Raw genomic sequence first — 23,675 nt, 5'->3', positions numbered from 1 at the left:
GTCCTCCTGTAGGCACTCTGACACGCTCAAATTGTACCAGAAGCAATAACCTTTCGCCAGCCTGGAACTCTGATGATAATTAAACATACAGATCTGGCCTGCTCTTGTATAAACAGTGTACTGTCTGCTGTCTCCTTCCAACTTCCACTCATCCCTCCCTTCCCTCAGACTTTCTTCAGGAATGAATCCTCCCATCTGGCCATCGCAGGGTGGATAAGCTCAACTAAAGCCCATACTAATGAAAATAGAATAGGGGTGTGTGTGTGTGTGTGTGTGTGTGTGTGTCTGCACACTGTAATAAAAGTTGAACAGGAATGTGTGTGTGTGTGTGTGTGTATGTGTGTGTGTGATAAGCTGTAATGAAATCTGACCAGAAATGTGTGTGTGTATTGTCATTATGAAAGTTGAATTGAACTGTCCCAGTGTAATGCTCTTATATGAGAACAGATCAAGTCTAGGTTCTTCAATATTCCCCTCCCTCCCTTTCATCGCATTTGAGGACATTCAAGGTCGAATGTTTGCATAGTTAACACAGTACTGGACAGACCCACTGATCAGGGGTCTTTTATGAGTATTTGTTACGGATGAGTTAGATGAGACTTACCTGATGTGTGATCGTTGTTTGATTTGTGAGGTTTCACTGTTTGATGGTCTCAGATGAGCCTACAGTATTAATAGTATATTTGAAATCACAATATCAGTTTAAATATTTAAACTGAAGTGGGCGTCGTCATGATGATCATCTTTTTTCCTTAAATTTTTTTTCCCTTAAAAAGTTAAATGGAAATTCTGTGCATTGAAAGATTATCTTCCTAATTTGCACATCCATACTGAGTCACCCATAATGGACTGTGGTAGAGAGCATTAGGTAGAGACCAGGATGTTTGCTGTTCTTTCCAGTTGGTTTCCTTGTGTACTTTGGGATGTCCCTTTGGTTCCTTGTTTTTTTAAATTTATAATTCAACTACCTTTTATGTGTTTGTTTATACTACTGTGTGCTTTGTGGTTTATTTGGGGAGATATGTTTGAAGAGTAGATTAGAGACTTTTTTTTTTTAAATATAAGGATTAAACCATAATATCTCTTTTTCCATGGAGTAATCCCATCTGAGTCAGGATTTGTTTTGGGTATTTCAGGTCGGAAATTTGTTGTATGGTGCACAGAGCAATTAGATTTGTCAGCACAGATACATGCACACAATAGCACCAAACATCATGCAAACACGATCATTCACACGCACACCCTGCAGGCGCCCTCTGTCATGCTGAACCTTGTTTCTCAGCCCTGTGCCTAAAAATCTGACCTCCACAATGAGTCTTCAAAGGGAGGAATAGCCTAAATGTTTCCAGTGTTTTACTTTTAATTCTGTTGATTTCTCTCTGCTATTTATGTATACATAGTCTGTCTGTTTCTACACGTCCTTTCATTTTCTCCAGAAAGGAAGATAATATCTCCTAACCTAAATATGTATTTATTTATTTATTTATTTATTTTTTGCCACAAAACAACTGACTGAGACCAGTTGTTTTTGAACGATGGCAAAGATGAAAAGATCAAGTGAAGTATAAACATGCCATTATGACCCAAGCAGTGGACATGGACCGTAATCAGTACTGTTCTTCCTCAACATGTCTGCCTGAGATGCACAGTTAGTGAGGGAGCGTGTGGCACCAAACATGAATTCATCAGCACTCTCTGATGTGTGCACACAGCATGTGGTCTCCAGTTCATGTGCGTATGTGAGGCTGATATTTCCAAGGGCTTGTTTGGCATTTGTTTTGACTTCATACAGGACTATCTCCTGTACCTCCCTTAGTGTCTCTAAACTGGAGGTGATGTTGGCATTAGGGAATGTGCGGAGTGTAGTTTGACTTGTCTGGCCGTGCATGACCGCCACAGCTACTCACGCTGGGGTTTGGCTCTGCAGAATCTCAGCCAATCATAATCCTGTTCTTCGAAGGCCTTGTACAACTGGAGAATTGGATATTGAACCTCAGGTGTTTTCCTTACAAATTTTGCTTTACGCTTCACGCATGAGCACTGTTAAACTTAATGGTATTACTGTAACTGACCCAAGCCTTACTCTCAGAATGTTCAATTGTGGACCTCAGTAATTGAGCAATGAGTAGCTGAAATGTGGTATAGCATGTAGCTGTAGAAAAATGATATATTCAAATATTCAGGGCTGTGTGATGTATGATATGGCACACGGCTAGGGCAGATCAGAATTGAATTAATTACTTTGTCTGATCAGCGGGCAAAGACAAACAGGAGCTAAACGCCACTCCCTGATGGGGGAGATAATTAAGTTTCTCTGGGTTATTCAGGTCACACTCATGCTTTCTGGAAGTGCCAAGACATCTGTATCTTCTGTGTGTGTGTGTGTGTGTGTGTGTGTGAGAGTCTGCATGGTGTGTGTGTCTGTGTGTGAGTCTGCATAGTGTGTGTGAGTCTGCGTAGTGTGTGTGAGAGAGTCTGTATGGTGCGTGTGTTTGTGTGTGTGTGTGTGTGTGTGCATGTGTATGTTTGTGAATCTGCATGGTGTGTGTGTGTGTGTGTGTGTGTGTGTGAGTGTGTGTGTGTGTGTGTGTGTGTGCCGCAGCAGGAGACATGACTCCTCTACTTTTTTCCTAGGTTCTCTTTTTGGATTTGTTTGACATAATTTAAATATAATCCTCGGAGTTGTGAAATAATTCCTATTCTGCTGTATGCCATCAGAGAGTATTATTCCCGCTGCTAAATTATACACGGTCTTGTAATTTATGCCATTTCCTTCTGTACATGAATAATAGAGTCACGTCGAGGTTTATGCTCTATGTGAATGGAGAGTGCCGTGACCTTGCGTTATTCTACACAACCTCTGTGAGAGCTAAGGCTCTCTCTTTGAATTTGCTCTCTGGCTCAATGCGTAATCACAGCTGTTCACTTTTCAGTGCCTACTGTCTGATTTTTTATTTTCTCACATTTGTTTCTCAGAGTTTTTCCAGAAGCCTCAGTTCCTCTGACCTAGCCCATACCAACACACAAAACAGTAACGATGTGAATTGTATGTTATGTCTCATTGTTGTAGGAGACACACTTATAAAGGTACTTAAGGCTTAGCTGTTCACACCAAACTCAGTTAGTTAATGCTTAAGTAGAAAGTAACTAATACAGCAAGTAAAGCCATCCAGATCAAACTCACAGAGCCAAACTGACTCATGGTTATGTCAGAAACGAGCAGTTATCATCTTGATTTTTGTGCACGAGAATAGATTTTGGGAGAACTCTTATTATTTTCTTTTTTTTTTTTTTTTAAACACTCTTCATGAGGTGTTTTGGTTTGTACTGCACTTTCTCAAAATCCTATACCAAACAGCAGAGCATGGGAGTGAACAGTAGCCGAGCACTTGTTTGTTTCTTCTTTTGCAACCACTAGCAATTCCTCCTAATTGGCCCTCGAGTCCACCTTTGCTGGTAAAGAATGCAGGCATGCATGTGTGTGAGCGAGAGAGCAACTTCTCCTTCAGCAATGTCAGCAGGTGAGAGGCACTATCAGGAGAGAAGGGAGAAATCGCCAAACCATGCAAATTGCACAGAGGGGAAAATCAATTAGAGGGCGATAGGGCTAGCTGTGAGGTGGAGTACATGCAGAGCCATGCACTGCGGCCGTGCTGATAACTCACGGGGCCAATGCATTATCCCATCGAGAATGGCATCTATTCATGTCAGCAGTGTTCTCTCCCAGAATGCCCTTTTCCACCCCATTCTAATTACTCACGCTTTTTCAAATAGCTGCAAATTGTCATGTGGCTCAGGTAATTTGACTTCTGAGGTCATGTCTTTTTTGTCTCTCTTCTCTTCCTGTCGTCTATCTTGTCTCTCCTTTTTGCGTCCCAGTGTATGGTGTACGTGAAGACTTGATGAGAGTGACGTGAGTTTCTGAAATTGTTTTGTTTTATATCTCCGTGCACAGGTACATGATGTCCTCTACCATAAGAGCAGCCTGAGCACGGATTGGCTGAGAGCACCCCACTGACGTTCCTCCCACAGACACCAGGAAAATGGCACCCAGTATGAGGAAATGGACTTGTGTGATCTTCTCTTGTTGTCTCTCTATGCTGCTGGTCCCTCTTGCAGCCTCCAGACCTCAGCAGCCCTCTGCAGCCTCTGCCATAGATGAACATTACCACACGTTCCACGCGGAGAATCCCGAATGGACCTTCAACCACTTGGCTGTGGACCACCGCAATGGGAACGTTTACCTGGGCGCGGTCAACCGCATCTACAAACTCTCACCTGATCTGGATGTACAGGTGTCCCACCAGACAGGTCCCGACGAGGACAACCGCAAGTGCTACCCGCCCCGCATTGTACAGCCTTGCAGTGAGCCACTCACACTCACCAACAATGTCAACAAAATGCTGCTGATGGACTACAGGGAGAACCGACTGTTGGCCTGCGGCAGTCTCTACCAAGGAATCTGCAAACTGCTGCGCTTGGACGACCTGTTCAAGCTTGGTGAACCCTTCCACAAAAAAGAACACTACCTCTCTGGTGTCAACGAGAGCGGCTCCGTCTTTGGCGTGATCGTGTCTTACGGGGACGCCTCGCCGGACAAGCTGTTTGTTGCCACCGCGGTGGACGGTAAACCCGAGTACTTCCCCACCATCTCCTCACGCAAGCTAGCGCGCAACTCGGAAGAGGACGGCATGTTTGCCTATGTCTTCCACGACGAATTTGTGGCATCTATGATTAAGATCCCTTCAGATACCTTCACTGTGGTGCCAGACTTTGACATCTACTACGTTTACGGCTTCGCTAGTGGCAACTTTGTGTACTTCCTCACGCTGCAGCCGGAGATGGGCAACGGTCCGGTCGCCGGCTCGTCGGCCGCGGGGAGAGAACAGGTGTACACTTCCAAATTAGTAAGACTCTGCAAAGATGACACGGCCTTTAACTCTTATGTGGAGGTGCCGTTGGGCTGTGTGAAAGGAGGCATAGAGTATCGCCTCCTGCAGGCGGCATACCTCTCCAAGGCAGGCACCATTTTATCACGCTCTCTCGGCGTGGGGCCAGACGATGATGTGCTTTATGCCATCTTCTCCAAAGGCCAGAAACGACACCCCAGGGAGTCATCACAGGAGTCGGCGGTGTGTGTCTTTGCCCTGCGTGAGATCAATGAGCGTATTAAGGACAGGTTGCAGTCCTGCTACAGAGGAGAAGGGACCCTCGACCTGGCCTGGCTCAAAGTCAAAGACATTCCCTGCAGCAGTGCGGTGAGTCTAACACAATGTTGTTCACAACCACTCACTTTTTCCCAGTAAACAAAGTGTTAAAAGACCACAGAACGCAACTGGATCCCCAGTTCTCCCTCATGTTCTCCCCCATTTCCAATAAACGTCACCCAGAGAAAACACCTCGTCAACCATATGCTACGCCTATGTAAGTCCAGTCACCACATATAGTGCAATAGTAAAACAGTTATAGTTAATTATCGTTCAGTCTGTATGCTGCAGACAAAACTGAGCATTACTCAGACAGTGAGGTTTTACCGGCATACGTGAATAGAATAAGATTCTAATGGCAATGAAATGAAAAATCATTCTTACAAAATGTGCTCTTTTGTATTGAGCTCAGGTTGAATTTTAGATGTTGTGGGTCAGTTGTGAGTTAGAGGCGTGGGGAGTGGGAAATGTGGCATTATTGAAAGGAGAGCATCACAGCTTCGATGGTAACTGTTACACATGACTTGTTGTCTTACGACTTGTTAGTTGATTAGTACCATTTCACAAGAATTTCACTATGTTCAGATCTGACCCGTTGAAAATCTAACAGCTCATTCGTTTTCATAAAAAAACATAAAAATAAAAATAACATTATAGCACAGAATAAGGTTGAAGTCTATCACCCTTTTAAATATCTCATTAAAGCTAAGATACTCAGTTGGGTTGCAATTTTTTCATTAGCCTTTTTGATAAAAACCAGACAAGCTGAAGAAATGTGAAATTGCCTTCCTCTGTGAGTCAATCTATTATTGTAATGACATTTCACTGAATGTCAGCCACGGTCAAAATTAATCTTGCCACATTTTCCACTGAAGCTATGCAATGCGCATTACCACATAAACAACCTCATCACTAGACTTAATGTGTGAAGCCTGCCTGTTAGTACCAACAAACACTGCCGCTCCTCTCCTCCACTGAATGAAGAAAAACCTCTATGGCATTTTCATTTGGTCAGGTTGAGCGCCATTTGTACTGCTGATGATAACGATTAAGATTTCTACTTCCATGAATCTGGAACATCCCAAAAAAAAAAGAAAAAGTGAGCTGAGACGGGTCTGCTTTTGGCGAGCGACAGCGACCGTTTAAATGGCGGAGTTTTCTCCGTGGTCAGATAAATCAGAGGTGGAGTGCTAGTGAGTGTGTGTGCACTGTTCGGCAGGGAAGTGAAAGGGAGGGGAGATGGCTTTGGCGTAGTGAGGAATGGTGCCGTTTCAGCACGCTCCGCAGTATGGCCACTGCAGCATAAATTAAAGTACGAGCCGCGTCACCCAGGGGAGGGAGATGGATTGCCTGCGTCTCTTCCCTCTGTAACTATGGCTACTAGCTGCTCTGTTAAAAGCAAGGCGGAAATGTTTGATTGGGAGGACAAAAAAAAAAAAAAAACCCTAATTATATCTGAGGCATTTGTTAAAAGATGTATTAAAGTGAGAATCACATAATTTATCTCGAGTTTCCAGAAGGCTACCATTTCTGTGAGATGTGTTTTATCAAACTGGGCAGGACACACACACACACACACACACAGTGTTAAGATGCATGCAAGCAGGTGTATAGGTGTATAGGTTCCCACATGTAAGGAGATGCAAACACACACAGAGACATGCACACAGACACACACACACGTACAAACATGCGTGCATGCACTAGGCCCAGAGCAGGAGACAGTGACATCTCCAGAGCAGCAGTGTGTGATTAAAGTTAAACGTTCTTTTTTTTAAACGTGAAGTTAAACGTTGTTCTTTTTTGTTATTGCGGGCTCCGTGCACAATGGGAGCATGGCGTATGACAAGATAAAAAGTGGGAAATGACACGAGTGGGAGAACTGTGAGTGAACCTGGAATCTGTGCGGGAGATGAATGTTTAACTAATATCACACGGATGATTTTACAAGAATCGCAGTTGTTAGTCTCAGATGAATTCACGTCTTAAATAATGCATGAAGTTACACTGCATCTGAATATTGCCAGAATTTAGTTCAAGTCATCATTTGCTCACCATGCTGAATAGATTCGACTTCACACTCAGAGAAACGAGGAGAGGGAGAGAGAGAGAGAGAGAGAGAGAGAGAATGTAAGGGAGGGGGGAGAGAAAAAACAGCAATTCAGTAGCAGTTTTGGATTTCCTCATATGAAAGTCTAATTGAGTAACCAGAGAACTGACGCTGAGATGGAGCAAGAAGAACATGAAGATAGTGTTCTCTGGATGTTCAGGCAACTGCTTCACTGCATCAAAATGACACAACAGCGTCTATAGCACAGTGGTGTCTGAAAGAGATGTATATCTCAATCTCCATATCGTCCCCTCTACACACACACAGACACATGTACCATTACACTGTGAAAAATCACTACAGCAAGAACATTAGACTACTTCACATAACACTGCAGTGGTGGACAGTGTAGACTGCTTGCTTCACTTACAATCTCTGTTAACCATTTTATAAACGTTATGAATGATACTATTATTATTATTGTCATTATTATTATTATTATTATTATTATTATTATTATTCTTTTCTCTTGTGAGTCACTTTAGAGTCGAGTTACATTATAAATGAATGGTTTCACACAGCTTGGATAAAAAAGAGCTTTGTTGTTATTAAAGGCTCAGTGATAGTCTATGTATTGATTCTTTCTTGATTCTTCTTCTGAGAAATCTAAGCAAAAAGAAGTAAAACACTAATGAGAAACACACAGACTTAATATGCGCAGCTTTCCTTTGTGGGGGTGCCTGCTTGTGAGAGTGATGGAGACAGAGGACATGGGCTTTCAGGGCCAGTGGCAGAGCTCCTCTGGGTGCCCTGCCGTCTTTTTCAAGATAAGTTTTTTTTTTTTTTAATGTGATGTGTATTTCTTCCAATTAAAGAGTGGATGAGCGACCTACAGCTCATTAGGCCAGCCTGGTTGCACTGATGACAAAAGCACAGATACACTACACACATACACACACACACACACACACACACACACACACATATGCACGCACACACATATGTACCACACACAGAGAGATGAGTTGTCCACCTCAGTTCATTAAGACAGACACGGATTATCCTACAGCTCCAAATACACTTAATGAAGCCATCCCCTGCACATGCTCAGACACGCATAAAAAAAAGATCTACACTTCATCTGAGACAGTGGTCATGCTTCCATGATCATTACCAACAGATTGACTCTCTGAAATCTCTTCCATCATACAGCATCTGAAAACTTAATTAGGTCTTTGATGTCACATCACTTTTCATGAAACATCAAGCCTTTTCATTTCATGTTGCTTTCATGATATTATCATAGTCAATAGTTAACAATACTTAACATAAACAGGTCAATTTTGAAAACGAGTGCACATTATGGTTGTGCTCATACATTCATATATTTTAGTATGGGGCTTGATTTTTGACTTTTTTTTTTTTAGTTTTCAAGGCTCAGTGGATTTAGGTGCTGACCTGCGTTCTCAGTATCCTGAAGTTCGATAAGTTGGGCCCACAGTGTACTCCCACTGGGTCTGAGCCGGCCACCGGCCACAGCCATATAAAGATTACAGACAGATAGTTATGTTCAAATGCTGAGACATGTATTTAAAATCATCCGAGAGCTATCTGCAAAATGATTGGATGTAGCATTGATATGTGTCCTTGCCTGTTTGTCTGTGGATTGAAAGCAGCAGTAGTGAAAGTGTTGTAGGGGACTGATTCTGATTGGATGTATTTTATCAGGAAGCAGACACTCTTTATATTTCACACAGACAAGATCAGCATGGCAGACTGAAAGCTATTTTAATCTGCAATTATGCTTGTTTATAGTGTTTTAACCAGATTTGTGTCAACCCTGTCACAGACTGTTTTCCGGCCGTGCTGTAGTCCTTATCTCTTTTATAAACAGGGTCTCAAATAACATGTGTCATTTTCATAATAATACAATTGGACTGACATAGCAGCATAAACAAACAAACAAACCAACAAAAACACCTTGTTGTCACATTTCAGTATTTACAGAGAGAAAGATTTTAGCCAAAGCACTGAAAACCCATTTGCTGTCTGTCTTCCTCAAATTTGCCTGGTTACGTCTTGAAATCATTGTTCCTCGGTCTTGAGTGGTATAGTTTCTCTGGCATGCAAAATGTGATGGTTTTTATATATGTCTTCAAATCCCTACGAGAGGTTTTTGTTCCTTTAAAGATAAGAGGATGGCCATTTTGTTGTATAAAGGGACTTTGGCAAACGTAGGCGAAGCTTTTGCGGCGTGCTGGCGTGAAACTATGGACGTGCTTGACTGAACCACATAATGCTCGCTCAACAGTATCAGTCTGGAAGGGGCCTGCATCCATAGATCATCTCGAGGTGGCGTCTGACCTATAAAAAAAAGCGTGATGCTTGCCACGTTCCCTGTGTCAGCAGAAAAAAAAGGGAGAGAAAATGGAGGGAGAGCGGCAGTAAATCCTCCCTTCCCTTTTCTCTCCTCACCTCTCCTGAAGCGTTGCATTCAAGTAAACATAATCGCTACTCTTGCCAACGAGTTGGTTTTTTTTGTTTTATGCAATTCCTTTTCAAGAGCCAGGAGAAATATGAGGACATTTTGACATCAGTGGCCAAATGGCTGGCCCTCCTCATTACAATTCCTAATGACAACAATTATGCATCATTAAAAAGTGCGCTACAGGGTATTCTGTTATGTTTGTCACTCACATTTCTTTCCCTGTATACATTATTTCCAATTAATTGCTTTTTCTCTCTTTCCATTCTTCACCAGTTTATCACCAGAGTTTCATCCCTCAGGACCTGAAATGAGTTAAAAAAATATCCTCTTCAGTTTTGGTTCATGTTTTTCACACTTTTCTCAGATGTTCTTCTTTAAAAAGAAAATAAATAAAAGGAAAAAAAAAAAGCTGTTAAGTTATATTGTTTTCTCCCACACTGTTCCAAGAGTTTTCAGCTCAGTTCAGTGGAGTTCTGAGTTCTCTCTGGGGTAGCTGTCTTGTCTGATATGTGGCTGATATAACTGTAATCAGTGAAAGTGAATTGGCTACTTCCTCGGTCACTGGGTCATGGCTCATTAAGAAGGCCTCCCTGGCTTTATTGGGGACTGTAATTACATCTCCATACAGACTGACATCAGCAAAGGGCATAATCCGTCTCCATATCGTCCTTCAGTGATAAGCACACACACACAGATATCTTACAGTATTGTGAAAACACTGTTGATCTGGATTATGTAACCCCCCCCCCCCGCCGTCTTTATTCCTTTCTTTTTCCTGAAATATGAGTTTCATTAGCTGTAATTTCATTGTGTATTCCAGTGCATGTGCACACACACACACACACACACAATCGGTTGAAATGCTACTGTGTCTGACAGGTGGGATTGTACATAAACATAAATTGTGAAGATTCTACAATCGAAACCTGCTAACTTCTGTCCCCCCCCTCCCCGTTATAAACACAAGCACACACACATCGACACACAAGCATCAAATAAAACCTCACACACATAGTTAGAGACAGACTACCGCAGACATTTTATTGCCAGAAATGCTGCCATTTTGCACTCCAGGGGTCTCATTGATCTGCAACAGAATGATTGTATGTCTCAGTGAGATGACATCCCTGTCAGCCATGGCACATGATTGAATATATATATATATATGTGTGTGTGTGTATGTGTGTAAGTGAGTGTGTGTGTACATGTTTGTTTCACCTGATTGAAACCACTTTGAGTTCGCTGTTCTTGAATTTGTCCCAGGAGTCTTAAACAAATAGTGCTCTTTCCAAAAAAAGACAATTCTTTTACCCATCACACTCCTTCTTCTCACCTAGATGCTTTTTTAAGTCCCAGTTGAAATAAGAACTAATGAGTAGCCCTGAAACTCTCATCTGCCCCCTCTCCCTGACAGACAGGTTCCACATCTCAGTCACAGTATGTGGTTAAATTTCCTTTTATAGCTAGCCCAGAATCTTTGTTGAATCAACTGTCTGTCATTGATTTCCAGATGTTTTTAATCACTCATTGAAGCATTTCGAACATCATACCAGGTTGTCCTGATATTGTAACATTAGCAACAGCATTTAGTGCTTGGTGGTATACCGGTTCATCTGGTATACAGGTTTTAATTTCCCATACGGTATGGATTTTTCACATACCGCCATACCGTACCTGTAGCCAATAGATTATTGAGAGATATTACATTTTGACGGATCGTTTCTATTTTAAGCGGCACAGCTTTCCTAGCCTTTACGGTACTGGTTTAGCGGCCCGGGAAACTCACAGACCAATTGCATGCATTGTAAATCATCTCATGTGATGCTATTCAGCCAACCAAATGCATTCCGATAAGTATTGCGACTCAAGTCAGATACACACACACACGGGGGACAGAGATGAGACAAGAGACAATCGTCTGAGAAAGAAGCGAGTCGGCCAAAAGTAATTTTATAAAGCGTTGCTCTAAAAAGAGAAAAGTAGACAGTGAAAACAGAGCTTTTAATCAAGAATGGACAGACTCTTACATGTTCATTCTTCCATATGTCTCATATGTTCTGAGACTGTGGTGATTATTCAAAGCAGTGTGAAGCGCCACTATGAAACAAAGTACAAATCTTTTGAGCAGACATACCCACTCAAATCCAAACTGAGCGCACAAAAAATAAACGATCTAAGATCCCAATATAATCGATCCACCAGAATCCTATTACATTCATTCACTGCCCAACAACGTGCTAACGAATGTTCCTTGGAGTTGCTAGGATTTTGGGTCAAAATAAGACAAAAAACACTTACTGACAGAGGGGTTGTCAAAGAGTGCATGAGTGCAGCAGCTGAAACCTTACTTGAGGGAAAACAAAAAGAATACAGTTAAGAGTACATTAATAGCCACCATGCAGTTGCCATACCAGTGCATTAACCCTTCAGAAGCATTTCTATTGTAATTTTAAGAAAAATGAATATACCGTGATATATACCGTTATCGTCCGTGCTTCAAATTATACCGTGATATAAATTTTAGGCCATACTGCCCAGCTCTGGTGGCATTATGGAGGTACGTGATACTAACTTAGTCCTGTTTTGCTGTTTTATTAGAAAACATCAGAAAGCACTATCAAACATGTTCAAACATATAATTCTCTACTCATTTAGCCCAGGGCTTTGACCTGATAATCTATCACAGATTAACTGAGTGTGATGTGGTTCTTTATGGGAGACCATTGAGTCTGTCTGTGTCATCTTTTCTGTTGCAGCCCACAGTCAAATGTCAGAAGGCACAGTGTCGTCTGATTCGCTTCTCCTGATCCTCTGGAGTTCTGAGTTTTCTTATGTCCCCTCTGTGCACTGCATGTACATGTCAAGTCAGCATTGGGCAGAGCCTTCCTTGGCAGAACTGCCTTTGAACTGAGAAGGGGAAAAGAAATTCTAATTTAGGTTGCACGAATAGGGAGCTTTTATAGGACTGCTTTGAAGAGAAACAAACAAACATAAGAGAGAAAAGGGGGAAAGGAGTGTAAGAGAAGGAGGAGGGGAGAGGATGACAGAGAATGGGTCAGGAGAGAGAGAGAGAGAAAGAGAGAGAGAGAGACAGAGAAATAGGGGAAAAAGAGAAAACACCCAGAGTTGTGTGTGGGGAGGATGGAGTAATGTGCGGTACTAGTAGAGGGAGTACTTTTCTCTATAGAGATGCTGTGCTCTGTCAACCATGCAGTCTGATGGAGGCCACTATGGATCAACGCACAGACAGACTGCAGATTGCACCAAATCAAACGAAGACGAAATTCCCTTTTCTATCCTCAGACCTCTGCTCTGTGGCTTTATTTATTTGTTTTGTGAGACTTGGAAAAAAAAAAAGGACTCAGGCGTCACGGCCATGAGGATATGCTGTAATCTGTGATAATTGTGTGTTGGTTTAATTGCACTGAACATGGAACTGAAATTTGTTGACAGTAACGCCTCTGTTGCCAACCGCAGTCTCTGCATGAGATGTTACTCTTGAGTCTGACAAAGGAAGAAATTGAAAGGGATAATTACATGATTGTGTGGTTCCTGAAAAGCTGATTCAGAAGTCTTAGTAATATACAATATTATTTGATCTTTTTTCCAGCATGTCTGCTAATGTCATATCCATTCTATTGAGCAGATCTTACGGCTTTAAAAAAATACAGCAAAGTTTTAAGAGGAGATCCTAAACATGTTTGGAAGGTCCAGTCTGTAAAATTCTTTGGCTATATTCAAGGCAGTGGTCACCTCTCATTGTCTGAGCGGTTTGGACTATTGTCCACACGTTATTCTTGCGGCATGCTTGGACTTGTCCGACTGTCTTTGACCAGGGACAGCCAGAGATCTCTTCCCTGTTTCCCAGGCTTTTTTGTGAGCCTGTCCGAACAGCCTAATTCTCCTGATTGCTTTCTGGATGCTGCTCAAATGAAAAATGGTGCTCACATTCAGTGGCTTTTAGGAAAAGCACCCCCTGCTCCTCCTCCTCCTCCTCCACTACCCGCTCTCCTCCATCGTTTTTACACCTCCCGACTCACAGCGTGAAATTGGCAATAACCTAACTCTTCGTTCGTGCAGTCAACGGAGGGAGGGAGAGAGAGGGAGTGAGAAAAGGAGAGAGTAAAGGTGGGAATAGTAGTGAGAGGACCCCCCTCCATCATGCTGCACTTGGGGGTCGGATATCATTCCCATCTGTTTGGCTGGGGGTGGGTGGGGGGAGGGAGCGGGGCGAACATGGGGGAGCGAGCTCCAGAAAAATGTCATGTTTCTGAATCTTGGTAATGAAAACGTGTCAGCTTCTTGAAAGGTTGACAGACAGGATGTCTGTTTCATTAAATCGTAGCACATTCACTCATGATTGGCGTGTGTACGGGCACGATGGGAGCAGATACATGGCAGCATGTGTCAATGAAAGGAGCTGAAGGCACAGTAACTCACAAACACACGCATGTGCATGTGCAGACACACACACACACACACACACACACACACACACACGCATGCTTTTCGGTTCTCTTCACACCCCTGCCATATGCATGCCACTATGTGAATCCTGGGCTTCTAACCAAACACCCTAAGCGCCAAAAGGCATCAGTTTGTGTCAGAAAACAAGGGAAAGAAAAAAAGAGAAATGATGGCCCACTCTGTCTGTCACCCCTCACCGCCGTCAGCCTTTTCTCGTTTCCTCCCTGATCGGCCAGTTAACCTTTGAACTGAAGGATGATGAGGCTTCTCTCTAAATACAGGTGACTGTGATGCGGATCGTGGTGTGGTTTGGGGAGTCATATTTTTCTTTCACTACTGTTAGCAGGCTGACGAGAGCTGGGCTGCAGAGGAGTGTTGTTCTGGGAGAGTGGCTAAATTTCCTCTCCATCAGGTATGGAGAGGAAAGGGCAGCAGTTTGAGATGGGGGATTGGACAAACGTTGGTGTAGTTGCATCATTTTTGTGAATCTGCACTGGATAATGCATAGGCTGCAGAGAGAGAAAGAGAGAGAAAGAGAGAGAGAGAGAGAGAGTGAGAGAGAGAGAGAGAAACATCTGCAGAAACACTGAAATTGCAGAAAACAGATATTTCATGTACCTGCAACTTTCTAACAAGAGCCCAGTGCTCTAAATGAACACCATTAGTCTAGTCTGGCAGCATAGGGCCCATTGGAATCAGACTGGGCCTGACACGGCAAAACATTTCTAAAGGTCAGACAGCTGCAAAGAGACGAGAAATGCACACACACACATACACACGCACACACACACACACACACACACACAAGCCAAACACTTCCTCTTACATCCCTCTGCACTCTCATCTCATCTCATTCCTCTGTCCCTCGTCCATTCATCCATCTCCTCTCCTTTTATTGAATGAACTTGAACCGAATTGAGTGCCATCTTTTATATCGATCTGTCTGATCACTCATAACCGCGATGTCAGGGAGACGACCCGTATCCTCCATTTGCTTAATGAAGGGTCCTGTATCTCTCTGACCATAAATGGAGAGCTGGACTGGAACAGACAAACACCTGTCAACACGCACTCACTGGCCACTTGACAGATTTTGTCTCTGATACGCATCTCGGGAGAAGAGCAGAAATAAAGAGGTGAACTGTTTCTCTCTGCTTATATTCACTCTTAGTACAACGAGAGATCACTACCATACCAATACCCTCATCATTGCTTTTAAACCTGTCTGGGCCTCATGTTTGATTCACAGAAATATTGCTTGACTATAACTGAGTTTTTATCAGACTCGTGATTTATGATGTGGTCTAGACCCTGCACGTCTCAGCCCAGGTCTGAGCGCATGCCGAGCTTGGTCCACCGTCTGTGCACTGTTAAATAAAAGTGAACCAGAGCTAAAGCCATTTGTAAGCTCAACCCTACAGCAAAATGAAATTGAATATTAAAAAGTGTGAATTTTGCAGGAGGATACCGTGGTCTCGTTCTCTCATTTAGGCACTCTGCTTGTGTGCCATCAATCATGTCCTGCTCTTATAATACATGTTGACCCGAGGGCCGGGCCCCAGTTCCACTGAACGGTGTTGTGTCCAAATGCTCTAATCGGATGGAGAAATGGACCTAGCAGGAGACCATTATTTCTCTATCAGAGCCTGTAAACCAATCTCTAAATCATTCTGTTCTCACTGACAAAAATGACTTTGTCCGCCATACATTATAACTCTCATTCAGTGCTGCCCTGCCTCCCAACTACATTTAAAGAAATGTCAGAATCACCACACATAGGAATTGAGAACTGTGTATATAGTTGTTATATTAGATCGCTTCGGTAACCTTTCCTTTTTACAGTACACGCATTTGCTAAAAAAATACACAGTAACAGTAATGGTATGAGGTATTTATTACTGGTAAAATGTAAGAAATACCAAAGACATAATTACTTGGAAAAAACTTTGTTGATGCTTGATAATAACATGAAAATGAAATACTGCGTAGCTATTTCTGTTCTGAGTCCTAAAAATTTTAAGTTGGGCATGTTCTTCCACAGAATTTAAAAGGTACTGTGCTGGAAATGAGATTTCTGTACAATGTAATTGTTCAGACTTGAACTGTTCTACATATGTAAAACATTGTTAGGCCTTAAACATACAGACAGTATAAAACTATTTCTGTTAAAGACATGAAGATAGCACCACAATATAGTTGGTAACAAATTCCAATTCTGCTTTTCACTCCTCTTGTAGGACTCTTCTGCTTTTTGACTGGGTTTTAAATGTGTAAAACTGATGCAGGGTGCAGAAACATATATTGGAGTATAGATTTCCTATGGCATGTACTTCCTCACTCCTGCATATATTTATGAATGTGGAAATATCATACATCTAGAGGACTGGATAACTCCACCCAGTATAAAGTAATAAAACTGGTCTCACATCTTTACCTTTTTACCTCGCCTGACTTACAGAGTGTTCTTGCTATTGTTTGGCTCCTGCTCTTCTAAACAATTGAGTAAAGCCTTTAAATCTCTCTCTCTCCCTCTCTCTTTCTCTCTTTCACCATCTCTCTCCTATCCTTTCTTCTCTCCAGCTCCTCACCATCGATGACAACTTCTGTGGCCTGGACATGAACGCTCCTCTTGGTGTGTCTGAGATGGTCCGTGGTATCCCTCTGTTTTCTGAGTCCTCTGACAAGATGACCTCCATCATTGCCTATGTCTACAAGAACCACTCTCTGGCCTTCGTGGGCACGAAGAATGGCCGTCTCAAAAAGGTAGGAACCTCTCCCAGACTGTTGTGAGATCATATCCACTCTCCTTCTCTGGAGGCCCTCGCCAGTCACACCTGAGGCTTCTAGCGTTTCACACCATGGGCCCGTATCAGAGTGTTTTCTCAACATATAACACTCTTATGAGATAACAGAAGCCTCATTTCATACAGATGTGAACGTGCGCCGTCTCGTATGTTTGAGAATGTGATGGCTGGTATAAAGGATGAAATTGCTGGTGCACTGATGTAGCAGCTGTTTAAAGCAAGCAGTGGTCTCAGAGAGAACTCAGGCTGAGGCAGCCTGGGCAAATTGGATGATTCGGTGCGGAGGATCTGGGCCTGTTGCCCTCCCTCTTCTCTGACAGTGTTCCTGAAAGCCATGTCTGAGACGAATCACAGGGCCCGCCAGACGCCACGTGTAGGAGAAAACAGCATTAAAATAGAGTGAGGAAGGGGGGAGAGAGAGAGAGAGAGAGTGAGTGAGTGAGTGAGGGGAATGTGTAAGTTGGCCATCCTCCTCTTCTCTTCGACTTGAGTGCTTGGCCTCTGGGGGATTTGACGAGGCAGGCGGACAAAGCTTTGCCAACAGGCAGGATTCCAATTTGACGCGTTGTTGTTATTGTGAGCTTTTTTCTCTTTTTTTTTTCCTTTTTTCGTGGTTATATGCTGCTCTGTGGGAGAGTCTGTGGCTGAACTGGCAGGCAGAGTCACTCCGGTGCCCTCCACGTCTTTTCTCCCGGTCATGCCCGCCTGTTTTACCACACGCATCGAAACAGCTCTCACGATGAAGGCTTAGCCTGCTTTTGATTTAGATTTCAAATTTTAAAACATCTACTCTCTCTCTCTCTGCACACACACATTTACTCATTACTAGCGCAATGAAGCGATAGAACGTGCACATGCAAAATAGGGATGCAAGTCAACAAAGAGAGGGTGAGCTCACAAAGGAGACGGTTGGTAAATGTCTTGCCGATTTCCTCTCCAAGCCCTTCAAGATGCCATTTAAATGATTACGGATACCCTGAGAGGGGAGAGAAGCAGATGATGTCACTGTTAGGCAAACAGAAGAGGACAATAAATGACTGCACTCATGGTCATTAATCAGTGGGTTTCACTGCCTTTCTTAATGGATAATGATTTATGTGGCCGTGTGCTTGCCATATTCAGTGACTTATTTAATGTTTGTTGAGAAGAGCTGTCACTAAGTGTAAATATTAAGAGTAGCTGGGCATTCATCACATGCACAGAACAGGCTTGTAAACTATAGCATGAACTGTCGTCTGTCTTTGTTTGTTAGATCATAATGAAGGTACTTTGTACTTATTAGGGCTTTTGGCTAGAGCTACAGGTAAATCTGAGACTTGTAAATGCTTTTACGTGACTTGTCTGACTCATTGTAATTAACATGTTCAATGTGTATGAGAGCTACTTTTCATGCTCTGCTAGAGCTGACAACCTCAAATTTTGTTTCTCCAAATGGTAGACTTGATTGGCATTTTACAACTGATATCATGCAAATACTGTTAGAAGAATTCCTCTCTCATCTTTACCATTGTGAGAACTAAGCTCATAGATGCATCAGTAAAAGTACCGCGGAAGAAGCCGGTTCTTGCTGTGCGTGCTTTGAATGTATGTCTTTCTTGCGAGAATTCCATAGCACTAAAATGTACGTTGTCCCGAAAATAGCTGACGCGTATGATGAAAGGGAGAGAACAGGAGCATCTGTTTCTCTCTCTCTCGCTCTCTCACTCTTTCTCTCCCTCCCTCTCCCTCTTTCTCTCTCTACGTGGCGGGATACTGAGCTGACGCCAGGCCCTGGAGAGGAGCAGTGGAAGGCCTTGGAGCTCCACTGAGATGGACGTGTTTTTGTAACACATGCTTGTCAGCATTAAACACACTGTGCACTGGAAATGCACAAAACTTGCTGTGTCTGCTGTGACAGCTGCCATGCCTTTACATGCCACTGTGGTTAACCTCCCATACCAGATGTGGCTTTGGGTTCCTCGGAACATCTTCATCTCCATTTCACTCTCTTTGTGTCTCCTAAATAGTACTCAAAGAAACCATGTCCTCTTCTTTTACTTGTCAATTTGAAGGTGATGTCACTGCTGCATGTGATAGTGCACCTACTCCAAAATCTTCTCAACCTTCTCCCCCCCCCCCCGACCCTCCAAACACATCATGCCATATCAAGGACTTCCACTTACTCTGCCCTCTTCTGGAAAGAGCTTCTTACTCATCCTTTTCTCTCTCCCTAAAATGAATTGGCCATATGGTCAAAGCCTTTTTATCCCCTGCTTTGGTTTAGAGGGCTGAAATTAAACCCGTTAATTGCGGTCAGTGGAGCAGTGTCAGACGGAGGGTAAAGGCAGGAGGTCCCTGCTCGTCGCTGTTAGCAGTGATAGTGTAGAGTCTGTGTCTGAGTGCTGAGGCCTGGTTCTGATTGAGACGTCCTGCTGAGGTGATAATGCACCTTCCAGCTCTCTGCCTCCACAGTCACTCAATACAATGAGCATTTAACCTTCAGCTCGACCACTACACGGGAACCACGGCCGATAACCCACATCGCAGAAGTGTGTGCGTGTGGTCTGCAGCTCATGTGTGTTACAGTGCTTTACCATGAACTGTAAGCTGGATGTTTGGGAGACTCGTCAAAGAGAGAAATGGAGAGCGATCAGTTCAGAGGGCAATGTTCAGTAGCTGTGAAATGGGGTTAGAGTGGGGAAGATGGAGTTTTGGAACGATGTAGCAGATTACTGGTTGTCGAAGGTGATGAGTGAATGAAAGCAGGTCAGTTTGTCTTTGAATGGTTGATGTTTGTGGCGAAAAGGTCAAGCAAACCTTCAGCCAATCTCATTCTCTTCATCTCTCACTCCCTTTCTCACTAAAATTACACACACACACACACACACATGCATGCACACATGGCCATTACTGGAGCACAGCTGTGTGCGTTTGTGAGAGAGGGGAACAGGGAGAGACAGAGAGAGAGAGATGTATTCCCAGACTCATAAGTTGGTGTGGCGTGCTGGGACCCTCGACACAGATGCAGATTATTGAAATGGTATGAGGCAAAGCCACTGGAGCAGAGGATTAAATGCTAAGAGTTAATGATGAAATATGTTGCAGGACGAGTAGGCATGTGTGTGTGTGTGTGTGTGTGTGTTTATCACCCTCACTGCAGTGGCTTATGATAAACTCCAGGCGCAAAGGGGAAAGGACTCTATTCATTGGATACTGTATGAGAAAATGGAGCACATTATCCTCATGTGCAATGGTATATGAGGTGCAATCGAATGTTTTTGTGTTAGACATTTATACTGTATACAACAAAACTCACTGGTGTATGTGTATGGGTGATTTTTTTGAAATATGCGGCATAAGAGTGTATACATCATGAATGAGTATATATGATGAATGTGCTCAGTGTGTAATGACTGAAAAACTTTCAGTCTTTACACTTTCAGAAAAAGGCCTTTTCCTGCGGTTATGAATCCCTGGGAGCGTTGCCATGACAGCCACGAGTGCTCTACCTGGGTGTGAGCGACAGCATCTTATAGGAGAGCAATAAAAGGAGTCCTTCTTTTCCTTCATCTTCTCTCTCCCCTTCCTCACATTCTCTCTGTCTTTTCATATTTTCATCTGGACAAATATTAGTAGTTAGTAAGTATTAGTCTTCATTCACTTACTGCGCTCTACAACCAGTAAACTGTTTCATTTCATCATGTTCATCATGTTCTTCATGCTGCTTCATGTGACTTTCTCCAGACTAAAATGTCATTGAGAGGGACTGCAGTAGTTCATCTGTGGTGACAATCTCCTGGTGGCGCTGGGCGTTCAGGATTGCGGGCGGGAACGCTCCGCCGAGCCACGTCATCATGCTCTTTACGCCGTGTACGCCACATCGTCTGACTGCGGAATGCACTTTGTGACTCTTTCTGGGGGGAGACTACACTACCTGCTCCCGGAAGGACACCAATGCTCCACTCTTCAGGAGTTTGTACCCTGTACTTATTTGGGCTCTCCTCCAAATTGCCCTTCAGTCATTTTTAAAACATGATGTAAATGGTGGCTGGATAGAGCAGAATGGGTTGAGCTTTGTCATGTTGATAAAGACAGCAACTAGCAAATGAGTGCTGTAGCTCAGTAGTAGCTTGGGAAGTGATTCTGTGCCAGATACAAAGCATCCACAATCTACTCATGTCCTCACTGACCTTATTATTCTCCGACGGCAGTTACTGAGAGAGAGAGCAAGAGAGAAAGACAGAGAGAGAGAGAGAGAGAGAGAGAGAGAGAGAGACGGAGAGCAGAAGCACAGTGCAGTGTCTATGGGGGATTGGAGCCAGCTGAGCTGAGAGAACAGCGGCCTCACCTTCCTGTTCCCCTCGTCTTTGAAGTGCAGTGTTTAACTAATGGAAAACAAGGGCAGATGAGAAAGGAGAGAAGAGAGGAGGAAAGGAGAGGATGTCAGTGTGTTGGGCCTGTGTTGAAATGTGGACAAATTTGCTGTAAAAATAGCTGCACGCTTTGTGCATGTGTGGGTTTATTTTTGTCAGGCGGTGTTTGGCCTGCCGTAGCTTCAGCTTCTCCATAATTGATAAAGGACCTTACAGCTCGTGAGGGTGATAGCACACGTGACTCACAGCTACACCAGCACTGACATCACACAGTGCTTGAGTATGCGTAGTGCATTATGGGATTTGTAGTGAAATGCTAGTAGGGGGTGTAAAACTGTGTACTGGACGGTAATTGATCTTTTTGCTTTTTAATTTCTTTATATGAACAAATTTTCATTCAAGCTAAGGAACACAGGGGCAAAATGAATTCTAGATGTAACAGTCTTATGTCCCTGTCTGACCTTAATTAACTGATTAGAATGATGATTAGTGATTCAGGGGGATAAAGCTTGTATTTTCACATCCTTCAGGTTTTGGTCTGGTGTTTTTGTCAGCTTATTTGGTTAACAGAAATACAAAATCAAAGCAGGGAGAGTGATTGAGTAAGAAAGAGAGAGAGAGAGAGAGAGAGAATCTATCCATCCATCCATCCATCTATCTATCTATCTATCTATCTATCTATCTATCTATCTATCTATCTATCTATCTACATCAGTCTATGCACTCATTCATAGGCGTAAGCATATCTGTGAAGGCCTATTCATGCAAGAGGAATGTGTGTGAAGAGGGATTTCCGCAGTGCTGCTGCTGCTGTCAGATGACTGAAGAGCTTCCTGTACTATAACTATAGAGGATCTCCGCAGAATATATATCAAAGGATTACGTGTGTGTGTGTGTGTATTTTAATGTGTGCGCATGTGTGTATTTGTATCTAAAGGATGATTAAATATATCCCTGAACATTGTGTGCATGTCTGTGTGTGTGTGTGTGTGTTTCAAGTAGTGTATGACGAAGAAGCGCGAAAGCCATGACACACAGACCTCTTCTGTTTACACTCATATTGAAGTAGATTAGCTGAGCGGTCCATAACTGTCCTCGTCTCGGTGTCTCTTTCCCCTGCGCTCTCCTCCTCCGTCCATAATCGGCATGTCTGGACCTGCCCCCCCCCCCCATTGCATGGGCCCAGCTGCTATTTACCCATGCGTCCATTGGAAGGGTTATGAGCCAGTCTCCTCCTTTAAACAGCAGTAAACAGACCATTAAGGCTGCCATAAAAGCACTGAGCTCCCATGGAGCAGATTGAGCCCTCACACACTCAGCCTCAGCTTTGTGTCCTCCACCATCCAACCACAGCAGGAGACCAGCTAAACATGAGATCCTACACACACTGACAGGGACTGGTGTGTGTGTGGAAACCAGTAGATTTTGAGTTGAAGTGCACACGAAAGATTCGATTAGTTTCAACTATGCTTGTCAGACTTGGAAGGGGATACGTGTTGAAATTCAATCAGAGATGAAGAAACAGGTCATCGTAGACAACAGATTGACAGAGAAAGAGATGTTTCATCTGATAGTAGCAATTGGATTTCTAAATTGAGGAGGAGAGTGTAGACTCCAGTGTGATGAAAAAATGTTGAGGCAGTCAGAGAGAAAAGAGGCTCTCCTTTCTGAATAGGAATTGGAAGCACATTATTGACTGGCACTGAATGAATCTGTGAACATTTAGAGAGAGAGAGACAGAGAGAGACAGAGATGGAGAGAGATTTGATTGGTGGTGGGTGGGGCTCTCGTGCCTGTTTCAGTTCTTGGTGTGGATGTGCAGTGGAACAGCACAAGTCTACAGTCCCAATGCAATTGCACGTGCGCACAAACACACACACACACACACACACACACACACACACACACACACACACACACACATATATATAGAGAGAGGGAGCAGAAAGGAGAGAAGAGAGAAACACAAAGGCTCTACTATCAAGGCACAGACTGCCCAGCAACATACACAGTAACTCCTTGGTTAAACCGCCAAACCTGGGTGTCATTTCCTTGAATTCCCCCTGTTAATCTGTCCTACTGCATATCCTGTCCACCGACACATAGGATGCACATTTCTCAAATCATCACATAGACAGTCCTCCCCATACATTCACCCTTATCTCACTCAGACAGTGATCTAATCATACTCATCACTCATCGCGCATGCGTGTGTGTGTGTGCGTATGTGTATGTGTGTGCGTGTGTGCGTGTGTGTGTGTGTGTGTGTGTGTGTGTGTGTGTGTGTGTATGTGCGCATGTATGTGT

The 23,675-nt window shown here is 43.3% G+C and overlaps 1 protein-coding gene across 2 annotated transcripts in view; it reads left to right on the top strand.

The window, feature by feature from the left end:
• plxna4 (plexin A4) overlaps window positions 1–23,675 on the top strand; it is a 195,959-nt gene that overhangs the window by 11,452 nt on the left and 160,832 nt on the right. For both annotated transcript variants that reach the window (XM_030785978.1, XM_030785970.1), the window contains exons 2-3: window positions 3,956–5,258; window positions 16,793–16,975. In XM_030785978.1, the coding sequence (XP_030641838.1) occupies window positions 4,044–5,258; window positions 16,793–16,975 (1,398 nt within the window). In that variant the 5' untranslated portion in view covers window positions 3,956–4,043. The remainder of the gene's footprint in view (window positions 1–3,955; window positions 5,259–16,792; window positions 16,976–23,675) is intronic.

This window comes from Chanos chanos, chromosome 1 (assembly GCF_902362185.1).
Source record: "Chanos chanos chromosome 1, fChaCha1.1, whole genome shotgun sequence".
NCBI lineage: Eukaryota > Metazoa > Chordata > Actinopteri > Gonorynchiformes > Chanidae > Chanos > Chanos chanos.
Note: the sequence above shows the minus strand (reverse complement) of the source record. Positions and strands in the feature narration are given on the sequence as shown.